Source organism: Malaclemys terrapin, chromosome 9 (genome assembly GCF_027887155.1).
Source record: "Malaclemys terrapin pileata isolate rMalTer1 chromosome 9, rMalTer1.hap1, whole genome shotgun sequence".
NCBI lineage: Eukaryota > Metazoa > Chordata > Testudines > Emydidae > Malaclemys > Malaclemys terrapin.
The window spans coordinates 85317496-85335026 of NC_071513.1; the positions used below are offsets into that span (position 1 = coordinate 85317496).

A 17531-nucleotide genomic window follows, 5' to 3' on the forward strand; every position below is an offset into this window, starting at 1 on the left:
TCCCATAGGACAGGGGCTTGAAGTGTAAACTGGATTATAGGATAAGTATAGGAATTCTTGTTCACATGCAGTGTCTAGCCTCGTGTCAGGGACTTTTTAATCTTTCCTTCAATCCCAAAGAAGCTATCAAACTTAAGGGTCTTCACGACAAACTATTACCTAAGCTTAAGAGAGGCACGCTTTGGTTGGACCTCAGTCCTACCTGTCTTCTGTGTTTCAATCTTGTACATTATCACAAAAATACATGTAGGAAGGAACAGTCCACACCCATAGTCCAGTTCCTATGCTATGTATGATACCGTTAGAGACTATATCCACTATTGAATTGACACTATACATTAAATTTTCCTCTAATTTTCTACCTCTTATTTAAATTTTACAGTGAAGCAAGGAGAGAAAGTTTATTCCTTACTTCACCTTCTAGTTACCATGCGTCATTTTAGAAGAGTTAAAAATATAGTGGCAAGACTGGTTTTGCTGCACTGTATAGGTTTATCCTTTCTATGCAAGGAAATTATACATCTGTCAAACCTGAAAGCTCTCATGCCGTTCAGTAAAGCTTCTATTCTACCAACCCCTCTGCAGTAAAACAAAACAAAAAACTGAAGGATGTCAATATTTAATATTCTGTTATTCCAAAACGATTGCACATTTTGACCATGCCCTCTTTGGTGTTAAAACTTATAACAATTAAGCCAGTAACAGTTGACAGAGACATTTTGTTAATATATTGAGTTATTGGCTAAAAAGAAATGTTCAGCGTTCTAACAGTTTCAAATGTAAGATTCACAATGGGAGATATTTATTCATGTTACATGCCAGTATCATGGGTTAATTTAGGATAGTGCAGTATATCCCACAATGAGCAAGGGTGGCCACGCTTTGTGATTGAGAGGGCTGTACAGGCACCTGACTTACATATTATTTTACATAAGGATTTTTATGCACACATTTGTATGTATAGCTTCTTTACTAGAGGAACAAACCATGTACTTGTATTTACCAGAAATATTGTAATATGAATTTATTCAGCATCTTCCATTCAAAGACCTTAAAGCACTTTCCAAGCAAATCTAGCCTAACTCCTCTCCTGTGAAGAAGATAAAGGTCTCTTTTATAGGAGAGGAAGCTACAGAAAGTCTGGCAGAATCAGGAACAGATCCCACTGCTTTTGACTCATCTTGCATCTGAACCACATGACAATCCTGTGGAATACACCTGCAGTTTCTGCTTGCACTCACATTGCAGAAATTATAGGGAGAAGGCTGCAGGAGAAGGTCTGAAAAATTTGCAGGCCTTATGTTGTGACACCTTCAGCAGGAATTTGATTTTACTAAATCTGAACCACATCAGCAGTTTGTGTAGCACACAATCTTATTTATGGGTAAGAAGGGTTTACGTGCATAGCCTTTCATATTCACAAGACTACATGAATGTCTATGATTAGTTTAACAGTTCATTACATTTATTTCTGTGTGGGATAGTTTTTCTTCTCAAGAGAGTACACTGATTGCATTTACTAATGCATATCCTTATTGGGTCATCATATCAGAACCCTCCCCACCAGTGGCATCCTGGGAGATATGGAGCTCCTCGAGCATCTCAGCCAGACTGATTCGTGGAGCACCTTCATCATCTGTGTCACTTTCCACTGGAATTTTTGAATCTAAAAAACCAAACAAGAAAAAACAAATAAGGAAATAATAGCTCCAAGAAATTTCATAGCTTAAAGCTAGTACATCTGCATTACACCCTGCCCCTTTCATATAGGGTGCTGAATTATAGACCAACAGTATTTTTTTCAAATTAGACTTCCATTCCAATCCTACCTTTGCTGCAAATACAAAACATGAACACACAGTAATCAAAAAGGCTGTAAAGTATCTATTGACATTATGACCTCAAGTAATATGCATTCTCCTAAGTGTATGTCACTTTACCCTGAGCATTCAACTCCTTCTGAATGACCAGAAGCTAAATAAAATCTGAAGTCACAAGTGTTATGCACAGTTACACGGTTCAGGAAAATTTACCTTTATAAATATTGACATTCTTTCTAATTGTCTCATCTTCTTCAAGATCTTCAAGGAAGTCCTGGTACTGCCTAAAAAGCAACAAACTCAATTGAATCATTAACTCTTCCTTTAGAATTATGCAAACTCTGGAGTCTGGCAGGCTAGCAGCCCAGTGGAATCCAAACTGGTTAGGGCCAATCCTCAAGGTGACACTCTACTGCACGTAAAAACCCCAATGGGGATGGGCAGGGAGAGACTTACTCAGAAAACTTCATGAGTTAAGTGCTCTTGTTTTATTATACACTGAGAATACTTACATTTTGTAGCAGTTACAGCTATGTGCTTCAAGTACAGATTAAAAAAAACTCAAGGAAGAGCTGCTTATATTTCTATGGGTCCTGTGGGGACCAGTGAACAAATAGCAGAGCCCTAGCTCCATCCCCCAAATCCCAAGTTGCCCAAATGTGTTCAAAAACAACAGGCACAAAACTTTAGGGTTAGGGGAGAAGGGTAGGCATGGACTCACTGACCACAGCCTTTCTACTTGCAGGGTTTTAAGGCACTTATGTCTTGGGTGTGCTGTCAGCACTTAAATAATAAGTGCTCTACCTCTCACTTCTTTGCTCCCCTTAAGGCCCATGAAGTATAGGGAAGCATTGCACATCAGGAAATGATTACAGGATTTGGTCCCTCAGACACACGCTCTTATAACATCCCCTTCTTTGTAATTCAGTCTTTGTGTAGTTTATATTTATAGTATGCCACTAATATGCCGTAGCTTTTACATTCTAATTTAACTCTGATCTTTTGCTTCCATTTACCAGTCAGTTAGGCATTAGTTAGTCAGCTGTCGTATATAATTTGTTACTGAACATATCAATGACAAACGCTTCCTCTCCCTTACAGATGTCTCTTCAGACAGCTTAATGTATAATCGGTTGTCCCACAGACATGGGGTCTGACTCCACTCACTAACTATTTCAGTTTTTTTTTTTTTTAAGTCTTTGTAGTCAATGCTTATACTGTGTAATTCTGTGTAACCTTTAGTAAGGGCTGTAAGATTGTGGGCAAAATTCAAGAAAGTTTTACTATATTGTCTCAAATATCAATCTCCCCTACAATTTCACAAAGCAGTCAAAAGCGGGATGAGATTTCACTCTGAGCACTCAGGGCTAAATTGTGTCTTTAAGGCACTCCCTGCAGTAGGGAGCAGTGAAGAGGTATACCTCTCCCTAGAATGCAGGGACACCAGACCTGCTAAGCCATCCTCTGATATGGTAAGCATGCACTCCCCCTTATGGAGTGCCAGTTGTACCTGCCTGTGTGGAAGAAGAGGAGGAGTGGTGTCTCCACTTATTCTGGATGCCCTTTAGACCAGATAATGGTACTAAACCTAGTATGTACTCAGGAGAGATTGAGAATCGCTACCCATTACTGGACCCTGCACAGATGGTTCAAGGGGAAAAGCTACTGAGCAGAAACCAAACCTTTCGTCATCTGTATCCATGCCTTCTCTGTCCCTTTCCAGCTCTTTCAGTTTCCAGTTCCTACGACGCTGGCGTTTAGTGCGGTCATAACTCTTCTTTATTAATACCTACACAGAAGATATCATTTTAGACCAACTTTCAGAAAAACACGAACATTCTTTGGATCTATGAACCAAGGAATTGTACTGCATTGTGGATTCTGCAATACTATAATTGGTCACAAGAGGGCAGCAAGGGACAGCTGTACCTCAGCTGTGAATAAAGGATTGAGTCAGACACCTCATTGAGCCTGAATAGTGAAGTTCTGAATAGTGAAGTTCTCACACTATTTATATAGTGCTTGTCCTACAAAGGGCTCCCAAAGTCCCTTCCAAGCTATATATGTGTATGGGAGGAACAGTACAGTGTTTGCGCAGCACAGATAGGACACAATAGTTTAGAGAAGGGATAATTGTGATCATCTAATTTAACCTTCTGCATAACACAGGCCACAGGACTTCCTCGAATTAATTCCTGTTTGAGCTAGGGCACGTCTTTCAGAAAGAAAGCCAATCCAAACGTCAGGGAAAATTTAAACAGCCAGAATATAATTTCCAAAACTGGAATTTGACCAGGATGCTGGTGCTAGTACCTAGTTTCCCCTGATTTTTAGGCTAGGACTACAACATATATTTTATAGACCATAATGTTCTCATTTTCAATAATGCACAAGAAACAAACTTCTCTACAAGAAAGGAGAGTCCAGAACCTTACCACATCAGGAACATTGTGTGGGTTCATCTTATTTGCAAATTCGTCATTGAGGTTACAATTGGCCAAGTCAAATCTAAAAGGAAGATATTTACAACACACTTAATAGCTTGAACATTTAACCTTTCATGTTTTATTCTTCCAAGAAGAAACATAATATAATTACAATTTTATAGTTCATACAAAAGAGACCAAACTTCCAGAAAGAAGTAATGATACACAAAAGGGAAGAAAATCCATGCTACTAAGCATCCTTGATAAACAAGTTAAACTCTTTACATTTTAAGGTACATCAGATAGATAGATATAGATACACACACACACACACACACACACACTCACTCAGTGATCAAGTACATGACATGCTATACCCTTCAACCTGTTCTGTTGTCTCCATCCCATCTTGACTTCTGACACACTCCAACATGCTTGGTCTTTGAACATGTCACTACCTTGGCATCTTAGAAACCCGCCCAAGCCTCGCCATGTCTAAGCAGTGTGTTTGTCATATGTGCATTCTATATACTCATTGCTTTGATTGACTGCTAGCTGACTGACCCCATTCCAATCCGGCTTTTGTCCCTCCATGTCATTGAGACTTCTCTCATTAAGGTCACCAATGACCTCTTCCTGGTCTGAACATGCACAGGCAGCAGTACTGAGTCAAAAGGTGCCATTTTTACAAGTTTTGGTTTAGACCAGGGGTTCTCAAACTTCATTGCCCCACGATCCCCATGTGACAACAAAAATTACTACACGACCCCAGGAGGGGGAACCGAAGCCCAAGCCCTGCCACTCCGAGTGGGCTGGGGGGAAGCCGAAGCCCAAGGCTTCCGCCCTTGGCAGGGGGCCTGTAACCTGAACCCCACCACCTAGGGCTGAAGTCGAAGGGCTCGGGCTTTGGCCCTGGGCCTCAGCAAGTCTAATGCCAACCCTGGCGAGCCCATTAAAATGGGGTTGCAACCTACACTCGGGTCCTGATCCACAGTTTGAGAACCACTGGTTTAAACGGACACTTTAAAAACAGAAGCCACCTCTCTTCTACCAACCCAAAACCCTTTTCCACAATGACAGAATAATAAGATCTTTCCTGTCCCACATGCCTTGTAACTTTGGGGTCAGTGTTACAGGAAGTTGAGATTTTATTAACCTGCAGGATCTGTCTCAGTCAATCAAATATTGATTGAAAATAGCATATATCAATACAAACCCCAAGACTAGGTCTCCAGGATTTAGAAGGTGCCCCAAGTGAGTGCGGCAGAAATACTGATTATCTGTATTCATCTCTGAGGTTTTCTGTACCCAGGCTTCAGCAAGAGTGTGCTTGAGAAATGGAAATAAACATTTTTGTAATGAGATGCAGATAGTTTCATTTGCTGCTGCACAATTAAAACATGTCTATTGCTGTATTATGTAACATTTGATATTGCATCAGTAACAATACTGTCTTCTTCTGTATCCAACTTCCATTTCCTTATCGTTAATGATTGCCTTTTTACTGAAGACAAACAAATGGAAACAATGGGAAAATTTCACACATCCCATTTAGATTTCCTCCCATAAATATGATCACAAGGATTGTTTTTACTTCATTATGTACCACAGAGTTTTTGGAACAAGCAATATTGTTTGGTAAGGAAATATAACAATTTAAGAGCAGCAAACCAAAGGTTAGGCATTGTTACATAGAAGTCTCTAAGTAGGACAAAGTGCCAAGCCACAGACTTGTGTTATTAAGAAAGAACAACTGCTACAAGATCTGTAATAAAAAAACTAGTAAGAGAGGTGAATGGACTTCTGAACACCAGTCCCTAGTACTAATTTGACCTAGGCAATCAGGTAGAATATTTGTCAATATATTTGTCAAATATGGTTCATTCAGTTATAAATAATCTTAGCTGGTATCCACAATCCTCTAAGTGTTGGACTGCATAAAATGCTTCATTACTAAATTGTGACCTAAAATATTAACCTAAGAGTAACAAAATCAAATTTTAACTTCATTTTGAAGCAAAATAATTTTTGAAAAGGGAATTCATGTGATGTGTATGCAATTCCCAATGAATGAGAGTGATGTATTGCACCTTTCTTAGGGGAGGGCTTCACCAGCTAACAATAGTCAGAACATTTTTGGATACATTTGGAAAAATGTGCAGTTTGTTTTGTAATATCGAGTGAGCCAAAACAGAATTCCAGACAAGGAACCAGGTTTCCAGAAGTGGTAAATAAGGCAAATAAACTCTTACTTTGTTTGATCTCATCCCTGCACCTGCACCTTGTTTTCTCTCTTGGACCCTGGTGATATCTATTACAATGAACTCCTCCAACTGCTTTGGATGGAACAAGCTATTGAAAGGGTGACGCCAGTAAGTGTTTCCATCAATGTCAGCAACTGAAAGAGCAAATACAGACCTTTTAAGTCTGAAAGCAATTTTCCTTTGCCCACACATACAAAATATGCATTACTAAGCCAAAAATCAAGGCAACTGCCGAATGATTACAACAGAGTAGACGCATTGAGGCCAGATGTACACTATAAACTACTGCTGATGTAGCATTGTCAAAATCAGGGTGTGATCTGACAAGAGTCCCTAGTGTAGATGCAGTTAGACCAACAAAACTGTACTTTTGCCAGTATAGCTTATTTTGTTAGGAGGGGAAGGGAAGACGGGAATAAGCTACACCCCCACTAGGAGTGCTTTGCTAGTAAATATACTGGTATTGCTATTCCCGCGAAGTGCTCCTCGTGCAGACCTGACCTGAGTCACAAGTTAGTTAGCATTCCGTATCTCCATCTTAATTCTAAAGGAATTTGTCTATGATAGACTAAGGCCTAGTTTACACTTAAAAAGTCACTTCTAACTGACACACCTATGCTGGCAAAACCCCTCATGTAGACAGTTTTCTCCTGGTATAAACTACACCGGCAATATAGAACTCAACTATCCGAGTTGGCCAGTAGAGCTATAATAGTAAACACTTTCTAAACACTGCTTACGTGGCACAGCAAGGTGACAAAAGGAACGAATCATCCAGACAGCCTCTGCAAGGACTCAGTCTGTAATTCTTTAATTTGTGGTACACTTTGTATACGACAGTAGAGAATTCAGGGGCTAAGAGATTAATTTCTTAGTTTGCCATTAATTTGTTTGGCAATGAGAAGACTGATTTAATCTTTCAAAATTAAGGTCTGAAACACAAGATGTGCATCAGGAAAACATTCAGTAAGAACAATGCCAACAGAAGAATTACTACTAGACACTAGGATTAACTTTCAAGGGAGAAAATAATAGTAACTCCCCTCCCTCGACTTACTTTGCAGAGTGTTGGGATCAATGAGGTGGATGGTACTTGTTACTCTGATGCACACACAAATCTGGCTCATATTCCCAAGGCTCTGTGCCAGTTTTGGAGACAGACATACAACATTGTCCTGTGCAGCAAGAGACAAAATTGCACACATTTGTTTTCTTGTTTTTAGTTATATTTAGATTTTTAGCAACGTACTAAAATTTTTAAACAAGTCCTTAAATTGAGCTTGAGAACAACCACTATTACCATTCAACATAGATGCTATGAACAAACAACTGGGGGCGGGGTGGTGAGGGGAAATCTACTTCCACAATACTGTGTGGTTGAGAAGTGAGTTTCTAACACATTCCCATGGTAAAACTTTGACACTTGGTAAGAAAATAGCTTTTTAGTTACAGCACAAAGTCATTTTTCCCAACCTTCAATGGAACAAAGGAGGAAGACATTGTCCATCTGCATAGTGCCCTTTGCATGGTTCTCCTACTTATCAGAAAGTTTTGGATATTTCTGTAAACTTGAAGAAAGATAAGGTTTTACTATATTCTGTTTTTAAGGTTTCTCCAGGGATCATTCTTTACTTTTTCAGGGATTAACAATAGTTAAGTTTTCTCAGGGTATAAAGTAAGAAGTCAATAGTGCAGGTCTCTGTCTCCTAAATTAGCAAAAATGCTCAAAGATGGAAAAGATGTTTTACACTAACTATAGTACATATTCAGTGGGGCTCAATTTGTGACCAGCAATATTTTTCTTAACTACCCAAATGACTAGGCTATTTTGGATATATTTTCAGGCAAATTATCTAAAATACAGACCTCAATTATCTACAGATAACCACCCCCATTTTTAATATAAATATTGTAATAGTACCCAAAGGGGCTAATCAAAATCTCATTAAAGCCCCACTGTGCTAGGCTCAGTATAAACACATACCAAGACTATCCCTGCCCAGAAGAGCTTTTCACACTTGGGTGCAGTTATACTTTTTTTTAAACTTGCACAGAAGTTTGTTTTCCCTATATTTTACTTCTCGTGCTACTGGACTAAGACAAATCCACATAACACCCTGACAACCACTACTACTGCTAATGATCATCTTCATTTGGGTCAAGTAAACTTTCAACATGTAAATCAAAGAAGTGCAAATGAATACATAATGCATGGAAACACAAGGGTACGCTTCAAGTGCATTGGGATATGTATTTAATATTTAAAAGGTGTTATTACATAAGCCCTACTATACAAGAATCCTCTCGAAAGCTACCAAAAAAAGCATTATTACGTGTTAAGCAATACAGAACAGAGGTGCACTTTGAAGGTCATAGGTAAATCTGCTTTTCAGCGATATGAGCCAAAAACCCAGTTTGGAGGATATCTGAAAGTGAACATGGAAATTCTCAAGCCATTATCTCTCTCAAACACTTAACGCGATTGTGCACAAAACTTTTCAGTCAAATTCTACCATGGGATGAAATTCAGCATGTAAATTTTGAGGTGCATTGGTTTTGCTTTTGATGTAATTATACAAATATGTTGCACATTGGGTTTGTAAGTGCTGGTTTCAGCCAGAAATATGGAGAAACAAGCACTCTATCCCCTTCCAAAATGATTTTGAGCACACTTTTTAAAATACTTTCCAAGCTAATGGAATGCTTGATGAGACCTTTTTTCACTAAGAATGCATTTACCTTAAAAGATCCTGTTAAAAAAAAAAAATCCTGCCTCATCATGATCAAAAATGTAAATTACAGCCATTGTAAGTTGGTAATATATTTTATCCTTTAAAAAAAAAAAAAAAAAAGAGGAAAGCTACCTTGCATATTGGAACAATCTCCACAGAGAAAGTGCTTTTGTAATTGTAGGCATTGCTATGAATATCATGAGAAATCAAACGCTGGGATGATTTTGATCTAAAAGACATAAGTAAAACTTTAAAGTAGCAAAACAAGGCATAAGAAATATACAGAAGATAATTCATTCTATCAGCACAAAATATCGTAGTAGAAAAAGACTTGCAAAGATATGGCTTCATATCACAAGAAAATTAGGAATAACACGGAAAACAGGACAATGGACAAAAGAGTTAGTTGCATGATGTCTTAGCTGATGGAAAAATTTGGAGACTTAGATGGGATGAGTCTTTTGTAATTATAACAGAGAACTGCTGGTTCTGCACTTTACACATGATTTTTAAGATAAAGGTTCAAAGTAATTTTCCAACAGCTCTTGAAAATCTGAGTTAGAATGTGATAAACTATGGCAAAATACCTGGAAGGAACTGTACACTGAAGAAAGTCTACCATCTTCTGGGCATGTTGCTTTGAACCATAATAGAAATCCAGGCCATCTTAAAGAAAACACAGCTACATGAAGATACCTATTTAAAGTACAATATAGTATTTTTCACTGTAAAATAATGGGCTATATATTCAAAATTAGGCATTTAAATCATTCCTGTAAGTAACCAATGTGCACAAAAATTGAATACTAGTACTTATTTTTCGGGCCCAACACAGATTTCCAAATTCAATTACTTCAGTCATTTTACGTAAAGATTATTATTGACAAGCCACTTCTCTTACCATGAATCTCTTTGATCCGAAGAGTATTTTGATGAAGCCTGTGTTTTAAAATCAATTGTTCCAAATAGTAGAAAGTCTTTTTGTGCAGAGTCTAAAGTTAAAAAGTCAAATCAAGGTTACATTATGAAAATTTAACAACCTTCAAGTATTCTGTAAATGCATCAACAGGGTAACCATTAACATGGAATGATCAACTGAAGCAGAAATAATAATATGTAGTTCTTATATAGTGCTTTTTATCTGTAGATCTCAAAGCACTTTACAAAGGAGGTCAGTATCATTATCCCAAAATTACAAATGGGGAAACTGAGTAAGTTTAGACACTGAACTAAATCTTTATTACAAGAGAACTACCGAAAATTTACCATACATGTACATAAGTGTGCAAGCAACTGCTCTATTTATGCCTTCCTGTGTTGCTTTTAAACCTCTATTTCTTATTTACGTTTATATATTGCTTCTGTAATACTGATTTTTCAATAAATTAGATCCTAAACAATTATAAATAACCCATCTTTCTGATTCTAATGGGATTAATTTAACTGATATTAAAAAACCAAAATGATTAAAAAAAAAATCAATTTTAGTGCCATGTAGCTCATGGCACTAGTTGTAGTATGCACCCATTCACTTCCTTTTCTCAAGTGGTGAACTTGAATACTGGTTAAAGAAATGCAAATATGGACATTTATAAAAACCAAGCTATTCAAATGTTTAGTTTATCTATCTGATCACCTTATCAAACACTGCATAGCCTAGAGATTGTCTAGGAAGTGTGTTTTCCACCACTTTAGAAGCAGAACAGTTTCAGAAGGATGCAAACTGCCAGCAAGTAGTCTGCTGAGAACAAGATTATTTAGACTAGTCAAGTCTTAGGCAGCCCTGTAAGGAATCACAAAAGGACTGTACAAAACTAAGGGTACGTCTACAATACTTGCAGTTGGGAGCGTGCCTGCCAGCCTGGGTAGACATGTGAACATTTGTGGCACTGGCTAGCTGGCTGAGTACAAGCCCACTCGACCCCCCAGGTCCGTACTTGGGTGTCTGGACTGTACTGATGATGAAACATCTATACGGCTAGCTTGAGTGGATTTAGCATCTCTGTATACCTGGTTGGAAGGCCCAGTTCCAGCTGCAGTGTAGACATACCCATTAGTGTCTGAGCAACAGAATGACTGAAGCTGGCTGTTGGTCAAAGCAAAATATTGGGGTAAAACAAAACAGTTCCTGCTGCTTTTTCCTAGCAAAAAGTGAAATAGTCACAAATTCAGTTAAAAAGTCTGAGAAATTTTTCAAGTATATTAAGTGTCCTAAACATTATTTTCAAACAGGAAAAATCTAAAAACATTCTTAAATGATATCAGGTCTTATTTTAATAAAGCACATTTTACATTCTTACATTACAAGGTTTTAGAATTTTTACATAAGGCAAAGGTGCAGCCTCTAGAGAAGCTCTACATATTGGTAGGACGAGCAAGACAGCATCATGTTATATTTTCATGTTTAGAAGATTACCTTTGCAACCAAAATGGCTAGAAACCATATTTTTTAAATAAAAACTAGTGGCTCTCCAGTTGTAGTGAAGTTTTAAAAAAGCAAAAATGGAAGAATTCATGACAAATAACCTGCCTTAACAATGACATATGAAATGCCTGCCAGACAGGTGCAAAATAAAACATATCAGAAGGTGCAACTTAGATGCTCAGACACTCACTATATCTGAATTAGTTTTAGACTTACGGAAAAAAGATGTAGGTGTTAGCTCACTGTATGGTTAGGGTCAAAAAGGAAACAAGAGGTCAGCTAATTTTAGGAGGAGGCTGGAGAATAAGGAAAATATTTCAATACCACTATCTTATAGGTGGGGCTGGTAGCATCACTTATTAAGATTGCCCAGCACTTCCCATTATAAGACCCTGTTTTTAGCTGCTTATAATTTCGCCAACGTTTACGGTTTGGGCTGAAACTTCCATGCCAAGAATCTGCCTCTGGCCGATATATTTTTATTTTTTAATTTCAGCCAAAAGGGTTCAGTCATTTTCAAAAACAAGGCAGGGGAAAAACTAGTTTTGCAATGTTAAAGTAATTCTGGTGACCTTTTCTTTGAAAAGCTCTGGTGGCCCCACACTTTGGAGCATATGTACAAGGCTGGCAACCTTAATTCTGGTATTTCCTAAATGCCTGATTGACTTTGCAACTTTAAAAATGTTTCTTAAACATTTTTGTAAGAGCAATATGCATGAGATTGATGGTTCATGTTCACTTTAAGTTCTGATGCTCACCCTTTTAGGCCAGGAAACAGATATTCTCATCCCTTCCCCCAAAGCCAGGTGAGCTGGAAACAAAGAGAAGCAGGGTTTTCTTCCTTCTTTCCTTATGGGTGGGTGAGGGTAAATAGCTAATATCATCTCTACATGCTTCTTCCATAGTCCCTGGTCCTCCATCCAAGCATGTCAATATTGAATATTGCATGGCACATGAAGATGCAAGCCAAAGAGGCAGATTGGGAAGGATGTTTACCTGTCTATATGAGACCACTCTCCCAGCTACTAGCTTGGTTCGCTGGGAAGCACAGGCTTAAATCTTTTGGATAAGAGGAGAGTAAGAGTTGCTAACATAGGGTATGTCTTTACTATAGACGCGATAAATCGATCCCCAAATCGACGCCTGTACTCCATCTCGGCAGAAGGAGTAAGCGGAGTCAACGGGGGAGCCACGGCGGTCGACTTGCCGCCGGAGGATGGCCAGGCAAGTCGAACTAAGATACTTCGACTTCAGCTATGCGAATAGCATAGCTGAAGTTGTGTTATCTTAGTTCAAACCCCCGCCCAGTATAGCCCAGGCCATAGATTGATTAGTTTAGAAAAAAAGACCAAGAGGGGATACAGAATAGCACAAAGAAGGCTAGTGAAACATCTGCAGTTACTTTAATTGGGATACAGTGTGAAAGGGCCATTACTGTTCATGCCTCAGAGAACAGACTGGCTGGGGCGAGGGAAAGATTTCCACCTTATTTTTGCAGACTGTAATATTCCTGTATTGACCAGATGCATTGTGAGAAGCTTACGTTCAAGAGAAGGCATTCAGTATTGGTCACTTGACAGGTTACTGGACTAAATGGATACTGAAGAACATTAGTATTGTTTTTACCTTTTGTCTGACTTGAACCACTGCTTTCCAGAAATCCTTAGCTTCAGCTCTATGACAGTCATCACACATTTGAGGCTGAACAACATACTCCACCACAAACACTTGTTGAAGGATTGCTCCATTCATCACCTGCAGAATCAAATTTAAATTTAAGAATGATTACAAATTTCCTTTCTTCTGGTTGAAGATAGTGCCATTTTATAGTTTACATCACTGATGCAAATATTCAACCAAAAATTAGTACCGGTATATTATAGTTCAAAGTAACTGATATAGCAAGATTACTTGACAGTCATTGTTATGCTGTGCATGGAGTTTGGCACTACTATTCATGGAACATAAATGTCATGCTTTTATAAAGACCTCAATTTTCCAAATAATTACTCAGAAAATGAAGATAAAATAATATTTTAACGTGTTTAAAAAACAAAGTTAACTTCTGAACACAAGCAGGCAATTTCTTTATTATAAACCTGCCTCTTTAGACGGTTGAATCTTGCATTAACTTCTCTGCCTGCATATGATTATCTTTCCTCCCTGCAGCTGAAAAAGCAAAATGCCTGACTCAGGCCACTGTCAATACTGCTCCATTTGTAGGCTTTAGGCACAGTGAAATCAGCATCTTCCTCCAAGATAAGCAAATAACCTTTGGAACATGCTTGGCCTCCACCAGCCAACACAGAATTGCCTTTCAGTACGCTACTGTATTTGTCTCCTAAAATAGTGCTTAGAAAAAAAACCTATAAGAGGTGCAATGGATCTCAATTACCTCTTTTTGTACTGTCAGCTTTATTTTAAGTCTCCTGGAATGTGGTTCAGTCCAAACAAAGCTTGCTTCAATCAGCCGCACCTGTCAGTAGAAACAGAGAGGCTTATTCATTATCCTATAGTTGATAAACTGTCAGACTCTCTAACATGCATGTTTAAAGCATGAAAAGTTAACCATTAAGAACACAAGCTTCAGGTACTGAGTTACAAAGTACACCATCAGCAACTGAGGACTGGAAGATGTCTAAAACATGCTTAGCAGTACAACAAACCCAATTAATATTATTAATGCTACACCTCCACATAATTACGTTGAAAAAATTTCTTCTAGCTAAAACCACTGACATAGAAATACTACTACTGCCATTTGTGCTTTTCACTGCAAATTGTCAAGTAACAAACTGCCAGTTACTTAAAAATCAATGTAAAAAAGGCTTACTGAAATTGTTACTTTACTGTGTACTACTATAAATATAACCAAGTAAATAAAATAGAGTTAAAACCTAAGCGGTCTATTTCCTAGTCCAAATTGCGATGTGTGGCACAAGACCAACCAATATCTCAGAGGTGGGCAAACTACGACCTGTGGGCTACATACAGCCCATGGGACCATCCTGCCCGGCCCTTGAGCCCCTGGCTGGGAGGCTAGCCCCTGGCCCATCCCCTGCAGCTCAGCTTGCCACACCGCCAGTGCTCTGGCCCACAGGGAGGCCCCAGGGGAGGGAAGGGGGCGGTCAGGGGATGGGGAACAGGGGGCGGTTGGATAGGTGTAGGAGTCCCGGGGGGCCTGTCAGGGGTTGGGAGTGTGGATGGGATTGGGGCAGTCAGGGGACAGGGAGCAGAGGACATTGGATGGGGGTGAGGTTTTGAGGGGGGCAGGAAGTGGGGGTGGGGGGTCGGAGGCCAGGCTGTTTGGGGAGGCACAGCCTTCCCTACCCAGCCCTCCATACAGTTTTGCAATCCCGATGTGGCCCTTGGGCCAAAAAGTTTGCCCACCCCTGCAATATCTGGTAATACTAACATGATTGTCAAATGCATAATATATCTGTTTGGTTTAACAATGGATATTAATTTCAGTAACTAAATGCTTTCTTTAGGGATGTGTTTTGTTTGTATTAGCCAGATCTAGCTCCAAACTCTGGGTGAAATCCTGGCCTTGCTGAAGTCAATGGGAATTTTATAATTAAAATTTTTTTTTAAAGAATATTAGGGTTGGAAGGGACCTCAGGAAGTCATCTAGTCCAATCCCCTGCTCAAAGCAGGCCAATCCCCAACTATTTTTTTTGCCCTAGATCCCTAAATGGCCCCCTCAAGGACTGAACACACAACCCTGGGTTTAGCAGGCCAATGCTCTAACCACTGAGCTATCCCTCCTCCCCATTACTATTGACTTCAATGAGGTCAGGATTTCACCCTCCATCTTTAAAATGAATCAACTGATATAGGGTAGAGGTAAATGTGACTAACTACCCAGAAAGTTCTAAAGTCTATACAAGTTAATCAGATCTTATTTTATACAGTGCAAATGCAATTCAGTGACTAACCTTACTAAGAGAAGCTTTGATTTTTTTAAGACACAAAGTAAGAAGTTCTCTCGATTCTAAGGCACACTGAACCCAAGTTCCTGGAGGCTGAAGATATCTGAGATAAGGGGAAACTTTCAGTGATTTAAATTATTCAGAGATCACTTTTTATTTCAAACATTATTAGGTTTAGTAAAACAAAATGTTTACGATAAACCCAAAACTGGTGCTTCTATAAGAAAACATTAAGATCCATATACTTCAGAGGTATAGTACTTGAACTTTTCCCCACCTCTGACCCTCCCATTCTTTCCTTCAGAAATGACTTAAGCCATCTACTTTTTTCTACAGGTGGGCCCACATCCCAGAATCATTAATATTGCTTCTGCAAAACAAAAGCCTTAAAAATAATAAATTAAAAAAAGTACCAAATAAGGTCAAAACAGATATTTGCATTCTATGAATATAGACTTGGTCATTTCCAACCATCGCTTATGATATTAATGAAAATATCACGAATTAAACATTTTAGTGACATATTAGCCTAAAACCTACAGTGTAATCATATCATACCTCTCACACTGTTTGCAGAAGTGAACTGTGACTTGTTTGGGGATTCCTTCTGTGATATCCACCTGAGTTCGTAAACATGCCACGCACATGTTCGCAGGGTTTGGTGGGATTGGGGTGCCACACCGGCAGCACAGGCTTGAGTAAATGAAGCAAAATTAACAAATGAAAAATAAGCACCATACTTGGGGGGGAGTGAGAGGTATAAAGGCAAAGAAAAATGTTGCGATGGGAGGAAGGCCTGCTGCCAGCCAGGGCACACATCAATACATCCTGTCACTGTGCACTTAGTCTGGAAGGTTGTATGGGTTTGGCCTGAAATGAAGACCCAGATCCCCCAGTGTGTCAGTGACCAATGGCCAATCCATCTCAAGCCCACCAGAGGAAAGCGACGCCTGTAGCGGCTGCGCTGGGGAAAGGTTCCCGACTCGTGGCCCTTCGCCAAGAGCTTCCCTCGCAGGGAATTTCAGAGAGGTCCGAGCTTACGTTTCCTGCCCTCCCCTCCCCGCTATGGGCTCCGGGGACCCGGCCGGGGCCTCACAAGAGACCGGGCAGTTCGCTCCAGTCCTACCCAACCCGACCCCATAACTCCCCCGCGGCCCCACCGCGTCCCGCGGGCAGCGCCAGGCCCGTGTCACTTACATGTTCCCCTGGCTGGGGGCCACCGGCTCCTTCATGTACTCCATGTCCGGGCACACGGCTCCTGGGAGGGCGGAGAGCAGGGTCAGCGCGGGCTCGGGGCACCCTGGCGGCGAGCTACTCGCAGGGCTCCCCCGCCCGGCCCGGCCCACGGGTCTCTCCCCGCACACAGGCGGAGGGCGCGAGGCTCCGGTAGGCCCGGGGCGGCGTGTGCGGGCCTACCAGGGCTCTGTGCCTGGGCAGCCCACGCGGAGACACGTGTCAAGCCGGGCCGGCCCCGCTCCGTCTCCGCCCACCCCTTCCCGCCGATCCCGCGCCCCTCTCCCACCCGGCGGCGCGCGGGACCCTTTACTCACCAGCACCCGCTACCCCGTGCACGCTCTGGGTTCCTTCCGGCAGAGCTGGGGGCCTCGGGCCCGGCCGGCCGTAGCCGAACTCCCGCGAGAACAGGGCGGAAGCGAGGACGATGGTTGTTTACATCAAGCAAGGCTGGGCTGGGCTGAGCTTCCCTTGCGGTTTCTTAGCCAATCCGCGGCCGCGGAGCCTGTGGTTAACGCTGAGGGGCCGCATTCTGAGGTGCGACCACATGTCCCGCCCCGGCTCAGCGAGACTGGCAGGCGAGCCCCGCCCCCGCTTTTGCCAACAGCCAATGGCCTGCAAAGATTTTTTTTTTAAGCCCGGGAGCAGGGGCACCTGATTGGCCGGGCCATTCCGCTCGCTTTTTAAAGAAAGCTCAGC

The 17531-nt window shown here is 40.6% G+C and overlaps 1 protein-coding gene across 1 annotated transcript; it reads right to left on the bottom strand.

The window, feature by feature from the left end:
• Positions 1-603: 603 nt before the first annotated feature.
• On the bottom strand, positions 604-17254 carry NMD3 (NMD3 ribosome export adaptor). The gene is made up of 16 exons (XM_054039626.1): positions 17150-17254; positions 16797-16857; positions 16158-16292; positions 15606-15702; positions 14063-14143; positions 13294-13422; positions 10144-10234; positions 9830-9908; positions 9375-9471; positions 7568-7685; positions 6499-6644; positions 5463-5575; positions 4256-4328; positions 3503-3609; positions 2034-2104; positions 604-1666 (listed from the first exon to the last, which is right to left on the bottom strand). Exons 2-16 carry the CDS (start codon positions 16838-16840, stop codon positions 1533-1535), a joined length of 1515 nt encoding a protein of 504 aa, XP_053895601.1. The 5' UTR covers positions 16841-16857; positions 17150-17254; the 3' UTR covers positions 604-1532.
• Between the last annotated feature and the right edge of the window lie 277 nt (positions 17255-17531).